Source organism: Pan troglodytes, chromosome 6 (assembly GCF_028858775.2).
Source record: "Pan troglodytes isolate AG18354 chromosome 6, NHGRI_mPanTro3-v2.0_pri, whole genome shotgun sequence".
Taxonomy (NCBI): domain Eukaryota; kingdom Metazoa; phylum Chordata; class Mammalia; order Primates; family Hominidae; genus Pan; species Pan troglodytes.
Window position 1 is genome coordinate 155,691,123 of NC_072404.2, and position 20,676 is coordinate 155,711,798.

Here is a 20,676-nt window from a genome sequence, read left to right on the forward strand (position 1 = left end):
CACATTTAATTTGATTTATTCTAGACATAAGCCGAAACAAACTTTATGTCGCCAGAAATGGCCTCAGGAAAAGCACAAGATTGTGCTTTGACTCTAAAGGCACAGAAGAGGCAAGGTGGGAAGGAACATCAGCCGGCGGTGATGAAATGGCTGCGGTGTCCTGGGCCAGGGTGCCGACTCCTGTGACTCTCACAATTTAATTGAGGAAATGACAACTTAGCCAGAAACAATCGAGAACAAAATAAGGCAATAAAACCAATCAGCCTGGGGCAGACTGTGTGGTCTAAGGATAAGGGCTCTCAAGAGAAATTTCCAAAAGGAAAATAGCATTACTAGCAGGGTTACCGGGAAAAGCTTCATGGAGGTGGGCAATGAAGGGGGACTATGACGGATGAAGAGAGTTTGAATGCTTGGAAGGGACAGGCCAAGTAAAAACACGCAGCAGGAATAAAGACAGCAGCTTGAGTAACATAGAGATTTGTACTGGAGCAAAAGAGCTCACTGTTCGCTGCCGCTGAGCCCTCAGGGAGAGCTGGCGAGGCTGCCAAGAGCCAGAGGAGAGGAGAATGCACTCAAAACCCATGTAGTCCGAGAACCTGGGCAGCGCCGACAGTCTGCGGCCATTAATTGCAGGCGTGCAGCGTCCTGAGTAAAGCAGGTGGCAGGGCAGTGTGCAGGGTCAGGGAGGAACTTTGCCTTGGCCTGCTCTGCCCACACTCCACTCTTGAATCTTCCTCCCACCCTTCCCAACACACTCCACATTTATTCCACACCAACCATGCAAGGAGCTGGGCACTGCAAAAAAACAGCAGCAGTCTCCCTGGGGAGTTAGATACAAAAATAGGGAAGACAGAAACAGCTAAGCACCAAATAAGCAACACTGACATTACCACCAAGGGAAGGAGAGACGGTAGAGAAGGAAGGACTAGCACGGCTGGTTGGGAAAGGTTCCTCAGATGAGATGGTGCTTGGCCAAGCCTTGAGGGAAAATTAAGATTCATGAAGCTGGGAGCAAAACAGGGGTATTAAAGAGAGGTGTCAATCAAGACAAGAAGGTATGAATATGAATGCACAACTGCCCTTTGCAGTGAGTAATGAGCTAACTGGTCTGATGCTGCAGAAGGTTCGTGTAGACAGGCAATGGGAGGGTCAGTACAGAAAGCGATGAAACTGAATTCTGCAGAATCTCAATCACAGGCACTTGATTCTCTTGACCAAGGTTTCTAACTTTGTGGTCCAATGATGAGCTTCAAGTTTTGGCTCATGAACACCCAATGAGAAAATTGCGAATACTTTTTCATATAAGCATTTCAATCTGGGAGACGTTAAGTGGCTTTCAGATTCTCAAAAGGGTTTATGACCTAAAGAGCTGAAAACGATTAATGCAGCAAACTGGCAGAATGGTCTGTGTGGGGAGGGGAGAAGGGGTTGGGATTATATAAGTCGAGCCCATTCCCCTCCCCTGAGACCGGCTGTTCTTAACTATACACCAGATAGTCATTAACAAACAGATGCCATTCCTCTCTTTAGTGGCTTCTTGTTCATTAAGTACTTGACAGGGTTATTGGTAGATTACAAAAATAGCTCATCAGGGAAAGTAGAAAGGAGACCAGTGCAGGGGGAGCAGAGGAGAGAACCCAGGAAAAGGGATAGTCAGTAAGAAGATTTGATAAATTAAAATGCCAGAGAAGCCAAAGAAGAAAAAGTCCTGGGAAAGATGAAGTGGTTACAGGTGTCAAGCACAAATATGGGATGAGGGGGGAAAAAATCTCAAAATTCAATGACCCTCAATGCATGGCTTCTGTAGGGTGATGAGAGGCCAGAGGCTAGAGATAAGGGGTCCAAATCAGGACACTTGGAGAGCAAAAGGAAGTGCCATTGATAACTACGGTGAATGACAGGTATAAATCAGGACTGTCCTGGGCCAACAGATAGACAGGTAGCTACCTAGTTGAGAAGGAAATGAGTAGTATAGATGGGAAGGCAGCAGATACTGTCTATTAGCTCAAAGGGTTTAGCTGCAAAAAGAAAACTAGGACATTAGTCAGAAAAGCCAGTAGGGAAAAGAAAAGGCTTTACCGTGTATTGATTTGGGAGACAGGAGGACTTCTGGAGGTTCTGAAGAAGGGGGCTGGGTGCAGTGGCTCATGCCAGTAATCCCAGCACTTTGGGAGGCCAAGGTGGGCAGATCACTTGAGCCCAGGAGTTCAAGACCAGCATGGGAAACACAGCGAAACCCCTTTTCTACAAAAAAATTTTTAAAAATTAGCTGAATGTGGTGGTGTGCACCTGTAGCCCTCGCTACTCAGGGTGGGGCTTAAGTGGGAGAACTGCTTGAGCCCAGGAGGTTGAGGCTGCAGTGAGCTATGACTGTGCCACTGCGCTCCAGCCTGGGCAACAGAGCAAGACCCTGTCTCAAAAAAAGAAAAAAAAAAAAGGGAAAAGGGAAGGGGCACAAAGGACTGAGAGCGTTGCACATTCTCCATCCCACAGAACATCATGAGGCACAGCAGCTCCTCCAATACTGCTGCAGGAATGCTGACTGTGGCACTCTGGTTCCTCGGGAACCAGGAAAGGACAGAATAAGCAGGAGTAGGGAGAGACATTTCCTCCTTTGAAACTGTAAGAAAAAAAAAACCACCTTCTGAAAATAAAAGGCAGACCGCAGCATTTTATTTCAACCTAGCGAGCATCGATGATCTGGCTGTGAGGAAAGGATGCATTTTCAAATTAGCTTTCACTATGGTTTTCTCTTCCCTTTTCAAGGGAGAAGATATTAAGAAGAAAATAAAGTGAACTCTTAGATGTTCATCAAAGTTAAATCCTGGCTGGGCGCGGTGGCTCACATCTGTAATCCCAGCAATTTGGGAGGCCAAGGCAGGTGGATCACTTGAGGAGTTACAGACCAGACTGGTCAACATGGCGAAGCCCCATCTCTACTAAAAATACAAAAATAGCTGGGCGTGGAGGCGTGTGCCCGTAGTAGTCCCAGCTACTTGGGAGGCTGAGGCAGGAGAATCGCTTGAACCCGGGAGGTGGAGGTTGCAGTGAGCCGAGATTGCACCAGTGCACTCCAGCCTGGGCAAGAGTGAGACTCCATCTCAAAAAAAAAAAAAAAAAAAAAAAAAGTTAAATCCTGTGCAGACTGGCAGAACTAGAATAAGGGAATATATCCTTATTTCATGTTGTCCAGTACTGAGCATTGATTTGTAATTTCATTTTAGGCAGGCCCAGTGGCTCATGCCTGTTATCCCAGCACTTGGGGAGGCCAAGGTGGGAGGATCGCTTTAGCCCGGGAGTTTGAGACCAGCCTGGGTAACAGTGAGACTTCGTCTCTACAGAAAATAAAAAGACTAAAAATAATTAGCCAGGCATGGTGGCGCACGGTCCATCTACTTGGGAGGCTAGTCCCAGCTCCTTGGGAGCTGAGGTGGGAGGCTCGCTTTTGACTTCAGGAGGTCAAGGCTGCAGTGAGCCATGATCGTGCCACTGTACTCCAGTGTGGGTGACAGAGCGAGACTTTTGTCTCAAAAAATTTTTTTTTAATGGTTTCATTTCAGTACAGCTCGGGGGCCATAGAAAGGTCAGGGGAACAGTCACCGATCTAAGGTTCAACTGGGTAAGAAAACACTGGCTGGCGTGGGGACACAAAGATGAGACCACACCCACAGTGCAGCTGGAAAGGAAACTCTGAGCCAAATGCCAGCCAAGAGGTCCAATGAGAAAACAGACGGCCCTTAACTTACAACCGGGCAATTCATCCAAACCGAGCACAGTCTTCCACAGTGGGAAAGGGCAAGTTTTCACAGAACAGATGGAAATGAAGCCACCCCAGCACCTCAGGTGAGGGAGCACGTGACCCAGCAATGCTGTGGGTCAGCGTGGGCTCACCCGGGAGCGCTCAGTATCAGGAAACATGAGGGCACCGATCACATTCTAAATCTCAGTGCTCATGGTATATAGATTTAAGTAACGAAATGGAGATTCATTATAAAAGTCAGTTTATTTTCCCTTTCTGTGTTTCGTATTTTCCCTTTTTGTCAGTAAATGAGCAATACACTGATTGGAAATCTGCATGATTAAATAACATTAAAAAGTTCATAAACACACCCCATATCAGAGTATAAAGCAAGAGGTTGAAAAATATCCCCTAACCGAATGCAAATTAGGTATCCCTCAAAATTGCACATTCTCCTCCTAGTTTGCTTGCATAATTTAAAATATGTATATACAGAATGATCTTAAAATATTGATAACTCGTATGGAATTCACAGCCCTGAAGATATATATACTCTACATTTTTCTAAAGAACGGACACCCCTCAGACCCTAGTAATCCATTCATGTGATTCAATGTCACGTACAGACAGTCCTCAGCTTCTGATTTTTGGACTTTACAATGGTGCGAAATGGTTGCAATTTCAACATAATGTACAATATTAAATAAATTACATGATATATTCAACACTCGATTATAAAATAGAGTTTGTGTTAGATGATTCTGCCCAACTGTGGGCAATTCTAAGTGTTCTGAGTACATTTAGGGCGGACGAGGCTAAGCTGTGGTGTTCAGTCAGGGGTATTAAATGCATTTGACTTCCAATGGGTTTACTGGGACATAACCCCATCATAAGTCAAAGAGCATCTGTACTTGACACTTACTAGAAGAAAAGGTCTTTCCTTTTTCTCTAATTCTAGTCTTCTGCTGAGGTAACTCCAGGAAGCTGGTTGTGCCAGAGATCAATCCTCTAAAAATAGACTAAGCAGATTAGCTTCCTAGAGGATCCTAAAGTTCCCAGACAACAAATCTGGGATGGAGTGCTTCGGCTGTGAGTTACACGTTGGAATGTTCAAGATAACTGATGTACCTTATGGTCCTTGAAAGGAAGACTCAATACTTCCAGGAGTCAAAGTTAATTTGAATGAAGATGGAAGAGAACAAGTTGACAATAATTTGAAGCTATTCATTCTTCTAGGGCTGAATGACGTTTAGATCAGACACAGAGTGACTGACCCAATCAACAGGCATGTAGTGTGATCTTTCCCACCACAGTGAACAGAGGGATTCTTTGTCCAAGGCAGGCTTGCAGCTCGGTCCAGCTTGAGCATTTGATCAGGATTTGATGCTTCAAAGATGAGCCACTCTCTGTAAACTCATTACCAAAGCAAAATGCAATGATCTCTTCCATTTGTGGAACATATCACCAACACAAACCACGCGTGGCTTTGCCTCCTGTTCACTCCATTTTCAAGGCTAGAGAAAGTTCAAGTCCAAAACAACAGTTAAGGTTAAAATGCTAAACCTCAATAGGCCAAACAAAGACGCTGGCAGAGTCAGAGGTCAAAGATGCTGGCAGAGTCAGAAGTCACTCGGCACATTCATGAAACAACAGCAAAAATCATCAACAATAATTCCTGTAGTGTAGACAACTAGTGCAGCCTTCACTGCTGGTCAGCATCTCAGGTGGCTGGCAGTGTTGAGAGACGCCTGACAATCCAAGATCAGGCTGGAGCTCCTAGACAAAACCCAAATTAGGGCAGACTCGAAGCCCCAGCGGTCCTGATGTGGCTGACATTGTTCTTTCTGTCTCACGGGCACCAGTCACTCCCTCAATATGTGAGCCTGTCTCCTTAGCACGAGAGAGAATATTTCCCTCACTATTAATGGCGAGATAAACACAATTGTACAACTTGTCTGTGAAGAGAAAATAGTATTAAATATGCAGCAACAGTTTACTTCTGTTAGAGTGTCATGTTTTGAACATAATAATGGATTTGGACAATTACATTCATTTTGACTTCATACAAAGATAATGTTTAATCTTCAACGAATTAGAAAATGATTTTGAAAATTATGGCTAATATTACAAAACACTCAACATCACATTTCAGTTGCCAAAAAAAGAACAATACATACAAATAATTTGCCATAGGCAGAGCAGAGAACTGAGACCAGAGGCTCAGATGAACAACAATGATCCTTATAATAGATAAAGTTTTCTTTCTACTACAGTTCCTAGTATGATCACATCAGAAAGTTCATCACAAGATACTTCCCTCTACTTAGCATGGATGTCAGAAATGGAACACAAGTTACATGGCCCAGTCTTTGGAAGCTAGATGGGAATTAGATGAAAGCTCCAAGGTATTCCTGGAGCTGGACTATCCTGGGGCTCCTTGACCACAGCAAGAGGACAGCTGCCTGGAGTACGGGTGGTGGAAGCTGCCTTCAATTACAGTGCCCTGGATTTGGGGACAGGATACTGAATGCGTCCCTGGTACCTTCCAGACTCTCTCAGGTAGACTTGTCTTGAGCACTGTCCCACAATAACGTGCCTGAGTATGTCACAGCTCATAACAGAGAGCAACATTTTAAAAGCACAAAGCCTCAGGAGTTTGAGACCAGCCTGGGCAACATGGTGAAACCACCTCTAGGAAAAATTCAAAAAGTTACCAGGCGTGGTGGCACACACCTATAGTCCCAGCTAATCAGGAGGCTGAGGTGGGAGGACCACCTGAGCCCAGGATCACCTGAGCCCAGGAGGTCAAGGCTGTAGTGAGCTGTGATCGTGCCACTGCACTCCAGCCTGGGTGACAGAATGAGACCTGTCTCAAAAAAATAAATAAATAAAAATAAACAAGGCCTTACTCTGTATTGGCTATTTCCAAGAAAGTAGAGAATCCCAGCCAAGCATGTCTAGGGCATCATAAATATTTCCTCAAGAAACTATCAACATTTTAGAACCGGGAAACATGACAGTGTTGATTACAGCAATGCTTCTCTTTTAACTCAAGTGTTGCTTGGTATACATTGTAATTTACTTCAGAACTCCTAAATTATATTCAGCAGATAGAGGGTAGCCTAGAAGAGTATACTGATTAGGGGCTGGTGATACTTTAAATAAGTCTCTTCTTGTTTTTCTGAAATCATAAATGGCAATATTCATTAGACTCAGGTCAAGAGCAAACTGAGAGCCTTTTTCTTCCTCACAAAGAAGAATGTGAGGTCAGGCGCAGTGGCTCCTGCCTGTAATTCCAGCACTTTGGGAGGCCGAGTAGGGTGGATCACCTGAGGTCAGAAGTTCAAGACCAGCCTGGCCAATATGGTGAAACCCCGTCTCTACTAAAAATACAAAAATTAGCCGGGTGTGGTGGCAGGCGCCTGTAATCCCAGCTACTCGGGAGGCTGAGGTGGGAGAATCGCTTGAACCCGGGAGGCAGAGGCTGCAGTGAGCTGAGATCACGCCACCACACTTTAGCCTGGGCAACAGAGCGAGACTCTGCCTCAAAAAAAAAAAAAAAAAAGAAGAAGAAGATGTCTTTTAGACTAATAAAATGTTACTTTTCACAAAGGAGCCTTTAAAAGCAATCAACAATTTTGCTGAAGTGACTTAAGTAAGTGCTTTGAACTTAATTAATAGAAAAAAGACTTTTTTTTTTTTTTTAAAAGGGGCACACACTTACCATGAGAATGAAAAAGTAGAAAACCCACATCCATCCTAGCTTGTCCCGGATCAGAGACACTAAATACTGAAAGGGAGGAAAAAAAAATTACAATATAATTCTTTATAAATTCATAAAAGGAAGCAGCTAAAAAGTAGATTAAACATGGCTATTTTAGAAAATAAGAAGGGAACAGGATTTGTATGTTTTGCAGTTTACAAAGCTCTTCCACATACATGTGCCTGCTGTGATTAATGGCCCATTTAAGCATGCAGAGTCCAAATGGAAAAACCGTATAATAGAAGTTGTCAGTTAAGAAGGTTTATTTTTATTCACTTTGCTATTTAGAGGGGAAGATGAACATCCGCAAGCCACTCCCATTTAATCATTCTTTCTTCCAATGAAAGGTACTATAATTGATGCCTCAAAAATAGTTTGTCTTTAAGTATGCCACTCATTTTCCAATTAGGCTGTTTGCTCACAGTGTTGCAGTACTACCTTTGCATCCTACAGCATATTCTTTTACTTTACTTTCAATTACTGAAAAGGATCTAATTGCACTTATTTAACCCATTTTCTTTTTTTCTCTTATTATGGTAAGATATAGCTTACATAAAATTTGCCATTTTAACTTTTTTTTTTTTTTGAGATGGAGTATCGCTCTGTCACTCAGGCTGGAGTGCAGTGGCGCAATCTCGGCTCACTGCAAGCTCTGCCTCCCACGTTCACATCATTCTCCTGCCTCAGCCTCCCGAGCAGCTGGGACTACAGGTGCCTGCCACCTCACCCGGCCAATTTTTTGTATTTTTAGTAGAGATGGGTTTTCACCACATTAGCCAGGATGGTCTCAATCTCCTGACCTTGTGATCCGTCCACCTCGGCCTCCCAAAGTGCTGGGATTACAGGCGTACTGCGCCCGACCCATTTTAACCATTTTTAAGTGTACAATCCAGTGGTATCAGTTACATTCATAATGCTGTACAACCAACACTACCATCTATTTCCAAACTTCTTCATCATCCAAATAGAAACTCTGTTCCTATTAAGAAATTAACTGCCCATCTCCCCAGCCCTTGCTAACCTCTTCTTTCTGGTTCCATGAACTGGCCTATGCTAGATATTTCGTGTAAATGGAATCACAGTATTTGTCCTTTTATGTCTGGCTTGTTTAACTTAGCATAATGCTTTCAAGGTAAACTACATTGGAACTTCACTCCTTTTTTTTTGGAGATGGAGTCTTGCTCTGTCACCTAGGCTGGAGTGCAGTGGGGCAATCTCTGCTCACTGCAACCTCTGTCTCCCAGGTTCCAGTGATTCTCCTGCCTCAGCCTCCAGAGTAGCTGGGATTACAGGTGTGAGCCACCAGGCTCAGCTAATTTTTGTATTTTTAGTAGAAATGAGGTTTCACCACATTGCCCAGGCTGGTCTGGAACTCCTGACCTCAGGTGATTCACTCACTTCAGCCTCCCAAAGTGCTGGGATTACAAGCGTGAGCCACTGCGCCCGGACTTTTTTTCTTTTTAAATGGAGTCTTGCTCTGTCACCCAGGCTGGAGTACAGTGGTGCAATCTCGGCTCACTGCAACCTCCTCCTCCCAGGTTCAAGCGATTATCCTGCCTCAGCCTCCCAAGTAGCTGAGGTGCCACCCCCCACCCAGCTAATTTTTGTATTTTTAGTAGAGACGAGGTTTCACCACGTTGGCCAGGCTGGTCTCGAACTCCTAACCTCAGGTAATCCACCCACCTCAGCCTCCCAGAGTGCTGGGATTAAAAGAGACAGGGTCTTTCTCTGTTGCCCAGACTGTAGTGTAATGGTATGATCACAGCTCACTGTAACTTCCCTTCGTTTCTTTTTAATGGCTCATTAGTATTCCATTGTATGGATATACCACATTTTGTTTCTCCATTCATCTGCTGATGGACCCAAGTTGTTTCCACCTTTTGGCTACTATGAATAATACTGCAATAAATGTTGACATACAAATATCTGAGTCCCAGTTTTTTTTGTTTTTTTTTTTGAGACAGAGTCTTCCTCTGTCACCCAGGCTGGAGTGCAGTGGTGTGATCTTGGCTCACTGCAACCTCCGCCTCCCAGGTTCAAGTGATTATCCTGCCTCAGCCTCCTGAGTAGCTGGGATTACAGGCACCTGCCACCACATCCAGCTAATTTTTGTATTTTTAGTAGAGACAGGGTTTCACCATGTTGGCCAGGCTGGTCTCGAACTCCTGACCTCAAGTGATCTGCCCACCTCGGTCTCCCAAAGTGCTGGGATTACAGGCATGAGCCACCGCGCCCGGCCCCCAGTTTTCAATCTTTCGGGAAATACCTAGGAGTGCTGGGTCATATGGTAATTCTATTTAAATTTTTTTGAAGAAGCACCAAAGTATTTTTCACAGAAGCTGCATCATTTTGCATTCCCACCAGCAATGCAGGGCTCCAATTTCTGCACATCCTTGCCAACACCAGTCACCTTTCCTGTTTTTTTTTCTTTTTGAGACGGAGTCTCACTCTGTCACCCAGGCTGGAGTGCAGTGGCGCAATCTCAGCTCACTGCAAGCTCCACCTCCCGGGTTCACGCCATTCTCCTGCCTCAGCCTCCCAAGTAGCTGGGACCACAGGCACCCGCCACAACGCCCAGCCAATTTTTCTTGTATTTTTAGTAGAGACGGGGTTTCACCGTGTTAGCCAGGATGGTCTCCATCTCCTGACCTCGTGATCCGCCCGCCTCGGCCTCCCAGAGTGCTGGGATTACAGGCATAAGCCACCGCGCCCGGCCCTTTCCTGTTTTTTAATTACAGCCATCGTAGTAAGTATGAAGTCACAGCTCACTGTGTTTTTGATTTGCATTTTCCTAATGACTAAGGATGCTGAGACTCTTCATGTGCTTATTGGTCATTTGTACATATTTGTCATGAAGATTTGTCCCTGTTTTCTTCTATGAGTTTCATAATTTTAAGTTCTTCAAGTTAGGCCTTTAATCCATTTTGAGGTAATTTTTGCATATGAGGTAAGGTTAGGGTCCAACCTCATTCTTTTTTTTTTTTTCTTTCCTCTCCCACTCCTCAGCTCCAACTTCATTCTTTTCACGTGGATATCCAGTTTTCCCAATACTATTTATTGAGAGACCATCCTTTCCCCATTGAATGGTCCTGGCACCCTTGTCAAAAATCAATTTGGCCGCAGACACAAAAGGGTAGCATTCTTCAATCACATTATTACTGAAATGTACAAGTGAAAAAAATTAATGCAGAATGACTATGTGATTTATATTAGATCACATCATGTGTAGCAAAAAAGCAGAGGTCTCATCATCCACTACAGGAAGCATAGGGGGCTCCAAATTGACTGCAACTTTGTCTTTTTTTTTTTTTTTAGACAGGGTCTTGTCCAGGCAAGTGGCTCATGCCTGTAATCCTAGCACTTTGGGAGGCTGAGGCAGGAGGATCACTTGAGCCCAGGAGTTTGAGACCAGTCTGGGCAATGTGGTGAAACCCTGTCTCTACAAAAAAAATACAAAAATTAGCTGGGCGTGGTGGTGGGTACCTGCAGTCCAAGCTACTTGGGAGGCTGCAGTGGGAAAATTGCTTGAGTCCCAGAAGGCAGAGGTTGCAGTGAGCCAAGATCCTGCCACTGCACTCCAGCCTGGGCATAAGAGCCAGATGCTGTCTCAAAAAAAGAGAGAGAGAGAGAGAGAGAGCCAGGGTCTGGCTCTGTCACCCAGGCTGGACTGGAGTGGTGTGATCATGGCTCACTGCAGCCTTGACTTCCCAGGCTCAAGCGATCCTCCCGTCTCAGCCTCCTAATTAGTTGGGACAGGCACATACCACCATGCTCAGCTAACTTTTTATTTTTTGTAGAGATGAAGGTCTCACTATGTTGCTTGGGCTGGTCTTGAACTCTTGGCCTCAAGTAATTCTCCTGCCTTGGCCTCCCGAAGTGCTGGGATTACTGGCATGAGCCACCACACCCAGCCTCATGTACAAGTTTTAATGTGGACATTTGTTCTCATTTCTCTTGGGCAGATACTGCAATTTAATCTTACTGAACCCCTAGTATGTGTCAACAAAAGCACTAAGCATTGGGAATACAAAGACGAAGGAAACAAGCAGAGCACCTGTCACGGTGCATCACCTTTACACCATGACAGGTGCCTACTACAGGACTGCATCAACTGCTATGGCAACCTGAAGAAGAAACAATTCTTTACTTGGGAAGTCAGGGAAAGACGGGGTAACAAAGTTATTCAGGGTAAATTAGTACACTGGCTAAGGACAGAGCTGATAGAGGTTAACGCTAAGTCACAGAGTTTGGGATTTCACCCCTTAGGCAATGGGAAATCATTCAAAACTCAACATGGAAGAGGAATGAGTAAAGCTAACAGTGATTTACTCCAGACGTGCTTCCCCAACCATGAAGGTCAGTCTAGGACCCAAGTTCACAGTGAGGGATCTGGATACTGGCAGGTGAGGCAATCTGAATAAAAGCAAATTCTCTGAAATACTCATTATAATGCACCCATTTAGTTAGTGAAGAAAACATTCGTAAGGAAGGATAACTTAAAATAATATAATGTCAGAAAAGGATGCCCAACGCAGCCACTCTCCACCCCATAGATGAAGACGTCTGAACTGATGGCTGGGAGCATTTTTCGATTCCCGCTCCAGAGCATGATCAGGTAAGCGTATTTTTCAAGGCTTTGCTAAGGTTTTTGTTTCTTTGGGGTTTTTTGCCCTTTAGTCTTATAATCAAATATGCCAAGCATATCAGTCATTCATTCCACAAGTAATGTCTACTGTGTGCCAGGCACTGTTCTAGGTACTAAGGTGACAGAAGAACATACAACAAAATGCTGCGCTCAGGAAGCTTATGTTACAGTGGGAGAGACAGACATTAACAAGTGCATATAGACTATTAAAATACGGCTAGGTAGTCAAAGTATTAACATGGCTTACTTTACCTCAATACTTATCTCTCATTAACCACTAGCAATCAGACATCAGCAATTCACCCCCACCAAGCAAGTAACAATAATCTTCAAGGTTATTAATGACCTCCTAGATGTCAAAACTAAGAGCCTAAAAGACAAATCCTTCAGTTCTCTTTCTCCTGACCTCTCTACATCCATGACCTTACTAACGCCTTCTCAAACGCAGTTCCCTTGACTACAGGTTACTCTGCTGCCTTCCTCTTTCTTTGACCACTGGGCATTCCCTGAGACTCGGCCAACATTCTCTTTCCCTATTAAATGTTTCATTCACTTCCACAGGTTCAACTATTTTTATCCATACAGATGACTCTCAGATCCATCTTTCTACAGAATTAGTACTCTACAATCTGTAGTGGTATATCCTAGAAGAGGCATGACTCATGACTCTGCCAGAAAAGAAATATCTGTCCCAGAGAAAGTTGAATTTATGCAAAAAAAAAAAAAGGTCAATGTAAATAATTCTAAGTATAGTAGGCCAATCTTAGTGTAGGGATCTCAAACATCTGAGTGCAGAAGAATCACCAAGAAGCCTTGTTGAAAATACAGATCCGTAGGTTCGAACTCAGCAAGTCTGTAGTACGCTTGGTGTTCTGTACTTTAATGAGTGTCCCAGATGATTCTGATACCAGACACTTATGGGCCACTCTTTGAGATACAGTCAGAGATTTTTGGATACACAGGAAGCAGAGCAAGTGATTCAGAAGCAGCTGCAGAGTCCATGGCCATGTCTGGCGGGGCCCAGGAAGGAACGTGTATGCAGTAGAGTGTCTGGGAGAGGGAGACGGGAGACAGCAATGGTGGGGTCCACATGCCAGGTGAGGATAACAAGAAGCACCCCCCACCACGGAATACCAAGTTCAGCCTGGAAAGAAAGAAGGGGATGGTGGGCTGGGGCAGAAGGATCTGTCTGTCTTACGAGGTCTTAGCTTATTTGCAGACAGGAAGAATCTAGAAGTATAAGTAGAAAAAAGGCACTAAAAACAATGGAAAGTCCTTCTACATTAGGACGCATCAGCTGGTCCTGAGAGGAGATGGAAGTCCTTGGGCTCTGAGAACAGCGTTCTACAGCACAAGAGTGCCACCTACTGAGGCCCAGAGGGCAGGTTCACATTCAGCCGCCTTTGAGGGAAGACACTAGAATCCCAGCCCCTCTCCTGTTCTCTCACCTGGCCCACTGCAGCTCCAATGCTCCCCGAACCATCCACAATTCCTGTGACAGTGGCCAAAGCTTCACTGCTCCTTTGGATGAGCTCCTGGCGACCCAAGTCCGCAGAAATAGCAGAACTAATCATATTAGAAGGTCCACCAATAAAAAATCCTGAAGTCATAAACAGAACAGGTTCTTATTAAAACACAATTCACAACCACTAGCAATCTACTGCACAAGGCAAAATAATATCCGAATAGTTTTCTTAATATGTTGGAGAGAAGTGGAAAAAAAAGGAAACCCCCAGATAGTATCATTTTCAAACTATTAGTAGTTAACATCCACGTTCCTGAAATCCCTTCTCGAATTATGTGACACTCTAGTATATTTTGTAGAACCCAAAGATACAAAAATAGTGAAACACATAGCCCTTCTAATCCTGTGAAGTTTACATTCATTAATAACTAATTGCACTAGCTTGTCAAATAAATTCTATTACGGTAGTTGCATCATATGATCATTCCACTACACAAATTCAACCAGGAATATTGAAAAAAAAGAGCAAAGAGGAAAAAGCCACTGAAATGGAGCAGGTGACTCTATCTGCCACTGCTCTCAGTGAGGCTGCCCATGAATCAGGCATGCGATGGCCCAGGTGAATCTGGTCCCACTGCTGGAATCAGTTCCATGTACCCCAAGTAGAATGAGCAGCTCACTCTCCCAAGCATGATCTGAAGTTTAAAATAAGTAACTTTTCTGGCCGGGCGCAGTGGCTTATGCCTGTAATCTCAGCACTTTGAGAGGCTGAGGTGGGCAGATCACCTGAAGTCAGGAGTTCGAGACCAGCCTGGGCAACATGGTGAAACGCTGTCTCTACTAAAAATACAAAAATTAGCTGGGCGTGGTAGCAGGCGCCTGTAATCCCAACTACTTGGGAGGCTGAGGCAGAAGAATCACTTGAACCCAGGAGGTGGAGGTTGCAGTTAGCTGAGATCGCACCACTGCACTCCCATCTGGGTGACAAGAGCGAGACTCCTTCTCAAAAATAAAAATAAAATTAGAAAGTTTAAAATAAGTAATTTTTCTGGCTGGGGATGGTGGCTCACGCCTGTAATCCCAGCATTTTGGGAGGCCAAGGCAGGTGGATCACCTGAGGTCAGGAGTTTGAGACCAGCCTGGGCAACATGGTGAAACCATGTCTCTACTAAAAATACAAAAAGTAGCTGGGCATGGTGGTGCACGCCTATATTACCAGCTACTCAGGAGGCTGAGGCAGGAGAATCACTTGAACCCAAGAGGTGTAGGTTGCAGTGAGCTGAGACTGTGCCACTACACTCCAGCCTGGGCAACAGAGCAAGATTCTGTCTCAATAAATAAATAATAAATAAAGTAAGTAATTTTTCAATAACATAGTCCCTAAATGCACCCAACTATTTTATCTAGTGCTCAAGTGACAAAATGCTGACCAATTCCAACACAGGAGGAGACACGAACTATTGTGGATTTTTTTGAAAGCTGGTGAATTGGTCTCCCATGTGGCATTTTTCTAAGTCACTTTTAGAGGTAAGAGCAGAAGCTGGGGCAGCAATCAAAAATCGTAGAAAATCTCTGTCAATAGGGACCGCTTCTGTCACAATAGGACTGAGGAGGTCATGTAAGAAACAGCAGAGAAAAAGAATCTGGAAAAGGAGACGTTTTTCCTTTTAAAATTTGAATTCTCTGTAATTAAGGTTTCGGTACTACTCAAATTGAGGGAGAAAACAGTTTCCCTTTTCCTCTGAATTTACAGAGTAACAGAAGCACGGTGAAGCAGAGCCATGTGCCGTACCTGTAACAGTCATCAGAAGGGCATTGATGGACTTATCATTTGGAGAACCTGTGAGGGAAGACACAGACAAACCACGGTGACTTGAAAAGCAGACTCCACGTGCCTCTGCCAACAGTACGCGAAGATCTGAATCTCTGTGACCTCACAAATCACTCCCAGAGACAACAAAGAGACACAACTCTCTCTGACTCTTTCAACTCTGATTTGTAACGTCTGCCTCTTGCTAATGCTCAAGCTAACGAGACTTCTAAAAGCTAAAGAAAAGCTCTACTCCTGTCTCAGCAGCATCTTAAGGGACATATACCAAACCTACTAATTACCATCTTTCCGCTTTTGAAACCTGTTCCCTTTTTATTGTTCTATTGGCTATAATGCTGTGCCTCTGGAGCCTCCCCCAAACAAAGCATATACACTCCCAAGCAAGCTTTTAAGCAAATTAACAAAGCAAAAGAGATGCCAGTTTCCTCCCAAGACAAATAAAACTATGTGATGACAGGTTTCCCAGGCATTCACAGGACAATGCAAAGGTGGCATATCGGGCCTTGAAGCTGGTCTCCAGGCTCTCCCCAGCACTGGTCACTGACTCCAAACAAATGCCTTATTCCAACCAGATTAGGGGAGCAAAGGAATTAGTAATTGCAAAAGAATACTCACGACTATACCCGATGAGGGACCCAACTGCCAGAAGCAGACTCAGGGCAAGAACCGGCGCTCTCTTCTGTAGTACATCGGAGATGAAGCCTTGCAAAGTTCCACCTTCAAGCAGAGTGTCGAGCAATCAAAATCACTTCTAATTTAGCTCGCTCACCTGAGGCGTGCTCCCCATTTGCCCTCTAGTCTCACTAGCAGCAGCCTGACACTAGTCTATCAAAAAATATGGCTGGGCCGGGCTCGGTGGCTCACACCTGTAATCCCAGCTCTTTGGGAGGCTGAGGCAGGTGGATCACAAGGTCAGGAGATGGAGACCATCCTGGCTAACACAGTGAAACCCTGTCTCTACTAAAAATACAAAAAAATTAGCCGGGCGTGGTGGCGGGCGCCTGTAGTCCCAGCTACTCGGGAGGCTGAGGCAGGAGAATGGTGTGAACCCGGGAGGCGGAGCTTGCAGTGAGCCGAGATTGCGCCACTGCACTCCAGCCTGGGTGACAGAGCAAGACTCCGTCTCAAAAAAAAATAGGTCTGACTCCCTGAAAAGGGGTCCTCCATAACTTCCTTTTAGGGATAAACTGTCTGTTAAATCACCATGATGACCAGTGGGGACAGGAGACCACAAATCAGACAGCAAAACATGAAAAAAGGAAAAACTGTCAAAGCCATCGGCTATCCCTTACAAAAACAAGTTGTGAATGCTATTTTTGATTTTTCTTTTTAATTTGAAAGATAATGAATTAAGAACTATGCCTCGCTGGGCATGGTGGCTCATGCCTATAATCCCAGCACTTTGGGAGACCAAGGCTGGGGGACTGCTTGAGGCCAGGGGTTCAAAACCAGCCTGGGCAACACAGTGCCCTTATCTCTATAAAAGATAAATTAGCCGGGCATGGTAGCACGTGCCTATATTCCCAGCTACTTGGGAGGCTGAGGTAGGAGGATGGCTTGAGCTCAGGAGGTTGAGGCTGTGGTGAACTGTATTGTGCTGCTTGAACCCAGGAGGCTGAGGCTACAGTGAGCTGTATTGTGCCACTGCACTCTAGCCTGGGCAACAGAGCAAGACCGTGTCTCAAAAACCAAAAAAACTGTGCCTTACAGTATATTGAGGCCAGTAGGTGGGCACAGTGGCTCACGCCTGTAATCCCAGCACTCTGGGAGGCCGAGGTGGGCAAATTACCTGAGCTCAGGAGTTTGAGACCAGCCTGGGCAATACAGTGAAATGCCATCTCTACAAAAAATACAAAAAAATTAGCTGGGTGTGGTGGTGCATGACTGTAGCCCCAGGTACTTAGGGAGGATCGCTTGAGCCCAGGAGGTTGTGGCTCCAGTGAGCCAAGATCGTGCCACTCCAGCGTGGGCGACAGAGCAGTACCCCCATCTCCAAAAAAAAAAAAAAAAAAAGTGGCTAGTAAATATTCACTAAAATAAAATTTAGCAGTTATGGTTTGCTAATAGGACACAATCTTTAAAAAGCAGGGATATGAATCTTTCAAGCAACAATGTCACATACAGCACCATTCTGAGTTGTAGGGGCTATGGGACATCTGGTGTGTCCTTATCAGATAGCAGGCAGCTGGACAATTTCAACTTCAGAGGATACAGAATATGGTGAGGTCTAAAGGTGGCAACCTCACCTTTGGCTCTGGATTTAAGAATACGGGCAGCCAAGTTCAAATACAGTAATAGTAGATTGCCTAGCACAGACTGTGTGCTTTCACAAGCTCACGGCAGTTGAGTCTCACCACAATTCTAAATGTTAACATTATTGAAGGTTATTAAGATCTGGCACAGCCATGTAAGTAATACCCACTAAAATACATTCTGCTCCTCTGCCTTACTTCCTTGTTCATACTTATTACCTCCTTGTTGATACTTCTAGCTACAGCAAAAAAAAAAAAAACCACTATTAAAATCTTTGTTTATAATGAAACAACTGTAAAACATTCACAAAAATTAATCCCTGCTGTTACGTCTACCTCTATGATCTGACGACCTACACACTAAGGTGTATTTCCCCTTTATCCTCAGCAGATATGTTCCATGACCCCCGTGGATACCTGAAACCACAGACAGTACCAAACTCTATATATACTATGTTTTTTTCTATACACACATACCCACGATCAAGTTTAATTTATAAGTTGGGCACAGAAATTAACAATAACTAACGACAAAATAGAAAATAATAACAATATACTGTAACATAAGTTATGTGAATGGTCTCTCTGAAAATATCTTATTGTACGGTATTAAGAGTAACTGAAACTTTGAAAAGTGAAACCACAGATAAGTGGGGGACTGGTGTATTCTTCCTTATTAGGGTGGGGAAGGTGGGGAAGGCGGGAGGCAGATACAATGAACACGTTCACATTCTAACTTGGATCTCTGACACACAATTAGCTTTAGAGCTAAGATATCACTGAGAAAGCCGTATGAAAGGATTGCATTTAAAGAGATTCCCATGTGCTTCCCGAGACAAAAGAACTGATCCATCAACAAAGGACTAAGAAAAAAGAGTCCAATAAATCACAGTGCTGCCTTAGGCTAGGTCTTCCTTTCTATGGACCTCTTGTTTTTTCTTTTCTTTTTTCTTTCTTTTTTTTTTTTTTTTTTTGAGTTTGGCTGTTTACTAGTAGGACAGTTTAGGGAAAATGGCTGTAGAATAAGTAATAAAACTTTAAATGAGGCCAGATTTCACAACCCAGTAAAAGATCACTAGTGACTAACTCTTTATTATGGAAAAGATGCATCACTGGCATACCTATGATCCCTCCAACGTCGTACCAAATGGACAGCTTGTCGGCTTCCGCCTCCTTCCAGCCGAAGTTGTTACTCAGATAAAAGGGGAGCCAGAAGAAGAAGGAGTAATTCACTAACTTCAAGCAGGCGTAGGCCAGTGAGTACTACAAGAAAAGCATTCAACTATCAGCGAGGGACAAATAGCACAGCATGACCACCATTTTTAATGTCATTTAAAAGCAAAACAAAATAAAGGAAGTTAGGATGAACAGAACCTGATTTTACAATTAAACATCTCTACAAACTCCCACATGCCTGACTTCAGCTAGTCTCCCTCTGCTTTTCATCCCTGTTAACTTCTAGACAGGCATGTACAGCAAGCCTTTGGAATAAAAAACACCTATGGCTACTTCTTAGCTGTGTCCAGTTTCTCCTCCTATCAGTTCTCTGGTAGAAGCAAGCCAGTGTTTTGAACCTATAAGGCAGGGCACATACCCATATTTCTTTATTCACACAAAGAGGAATGGTATTCATGCCACTAACCAGCGTTAACCATAGGCAAAGAAGTCCAGGAAGCATCACGGCCTTTACAGGGAGCAGCTAAACGGGGCTGGTTATTCTACTCCTTGCCAAGGCAACACTGTGAACAATGGACAGCAAAGGGACTATACTACAGTTCCACGGTCTAAGAAAAGCAGCAGCATGATAATTCCTTTCACACTAGTTTTCAAAAGCTCCACATTCCCTGGTCTGGTGGCAAAGAAGAGAGTCTCTCTGGCGAGTCAAAAATGAAAGAACATGTCATCATCGGCCTTGTGGCTCTCCCTTGAGGGGAAAAAAATGCTGCAGCTGCATGATGATGGTGGTGGGGCTGAGACTCCTATATTCAACACATTACTACCAGGAAATCCTGACATTTAGCATCAAAGGAAAAAGAGGGGGGGACAGAGGGGCTGACTTCAAAGGGTGTCTGGCTAGTATATTCTTTTCCCTGGAGCTGCCAGTTATTCCCTAGGTATCACTTGTTTTAAAACAGCTTCCCTGGCAGGCAACAGCCACCCCCTAGAGAGCCAAATCCCAATCACAAGTGCATTCTGACCAGACAGCCTGCTACAAAGACAAAGGAATTAAGTTAACTAGATTTCCTTTACATCCCTGCCCATGTCAGAGAACAATAGCTTGTGAAGAACAAAGGAACAGCAAAAGAGGTCCATATTTAGTCACGACAAAGTTCTTTCTCAAAAATTAAACTATTACCAGCAGAGTACTTTAAAAACCAGTTAAAAGATAATAATCAATAGCATAAGAACAGGTCTAAAGCAACCTGCATTTCTCTTATATCATATATCATCACTGGGTTAAAAAATTGTGGAAAATTACATTTTAACTCATCCTTAACTCTGTTGGAAATGTTAGTTCTCTCAGCTTGGAGGCACTGACAGAAGGGGATTGACAGGCATGTATTAAGATGGCCTACAGATCACTCTACCTGAGGGATCACATTCATAAAGCACCATTGACAAATGAAATAACAACAGGTGCTTGTTCAAAACACAACAGCCCAATGTTACAGGCCCCAGGGAAGAGTGGAATAATTTCTATTCCATGGGAAGGGGAACTGAGACACACGGACGGGTTGCGTGACTTACCCCAGGTGTCACAGAAAGTTAGTGGGTAAGCTGGAAACATAACCTAGGCCTCTTAACTTCCACTCCAGTGCTAGAGCGCCCGAAACATCAAGACAGAAAAACTGCAGCAGAAGGGATTTAGTGTAGACGTTAGAAGGCTTTCCTGACTGCACAGGCTGTGGAAAACACTGGAATGCATTACCAAGAAAGACTGTGGAGTGCTCTCTTCTGGACCCTTTAAAAGAGGGCAAGCT

At 44.2% G+C, this 20,676-nt stretch overlaps 1 protein-coding gene across 6 annotated transcripts in view; it reads right to left on the reverse strand.

Annotated features, from left to right (window-relative positions):
- Nucleotides 1-20,676, reverse strand: part of SLC37A3 (solute carrier family 37 member 3) — a 103,203-nt gene that overhangs the window by 36,725 nt on the left and 45,802 nt on the right. For 4 of the 6 annotated variants that reach the window (XM_009454340.5, XM_009454341.5, XM_063815690.1 and 1 more), the window contains 6 exons: nt 18,817-18,958; nt 16,059-16,160; nt 15,405-15,452; nt 13,596-13,747; nt 7,464-7,529; nt 3,985-5,694 (listed from right to left, as the gene is read on the reverse strand). In XM_009454340.5, coding sequence (XP_009452615.1) covers nt 5,602-5,694; nt 7,464-7,529; nt 13,596-13,747; nt 15,405-15,452; nt 16,059-16,160; nt 18,817-18,958 — 603 coding nt within the window. In that variant the 3' untranslated portion in view covers nt 3,985-5,601. Of the gene's footprint in view, nt 1-3,984; nt 5,695-7,463; nt 7,530-13,595; nt 13,748-15,404; nt 15,453-16,058; nt 16,161-18,816; nt 18,959-20,676 lie in introns of those variants that run through there. The other 2 variants (XR_008536282.2, XR_008536283.2) reach the window with 1 other exon arrangement.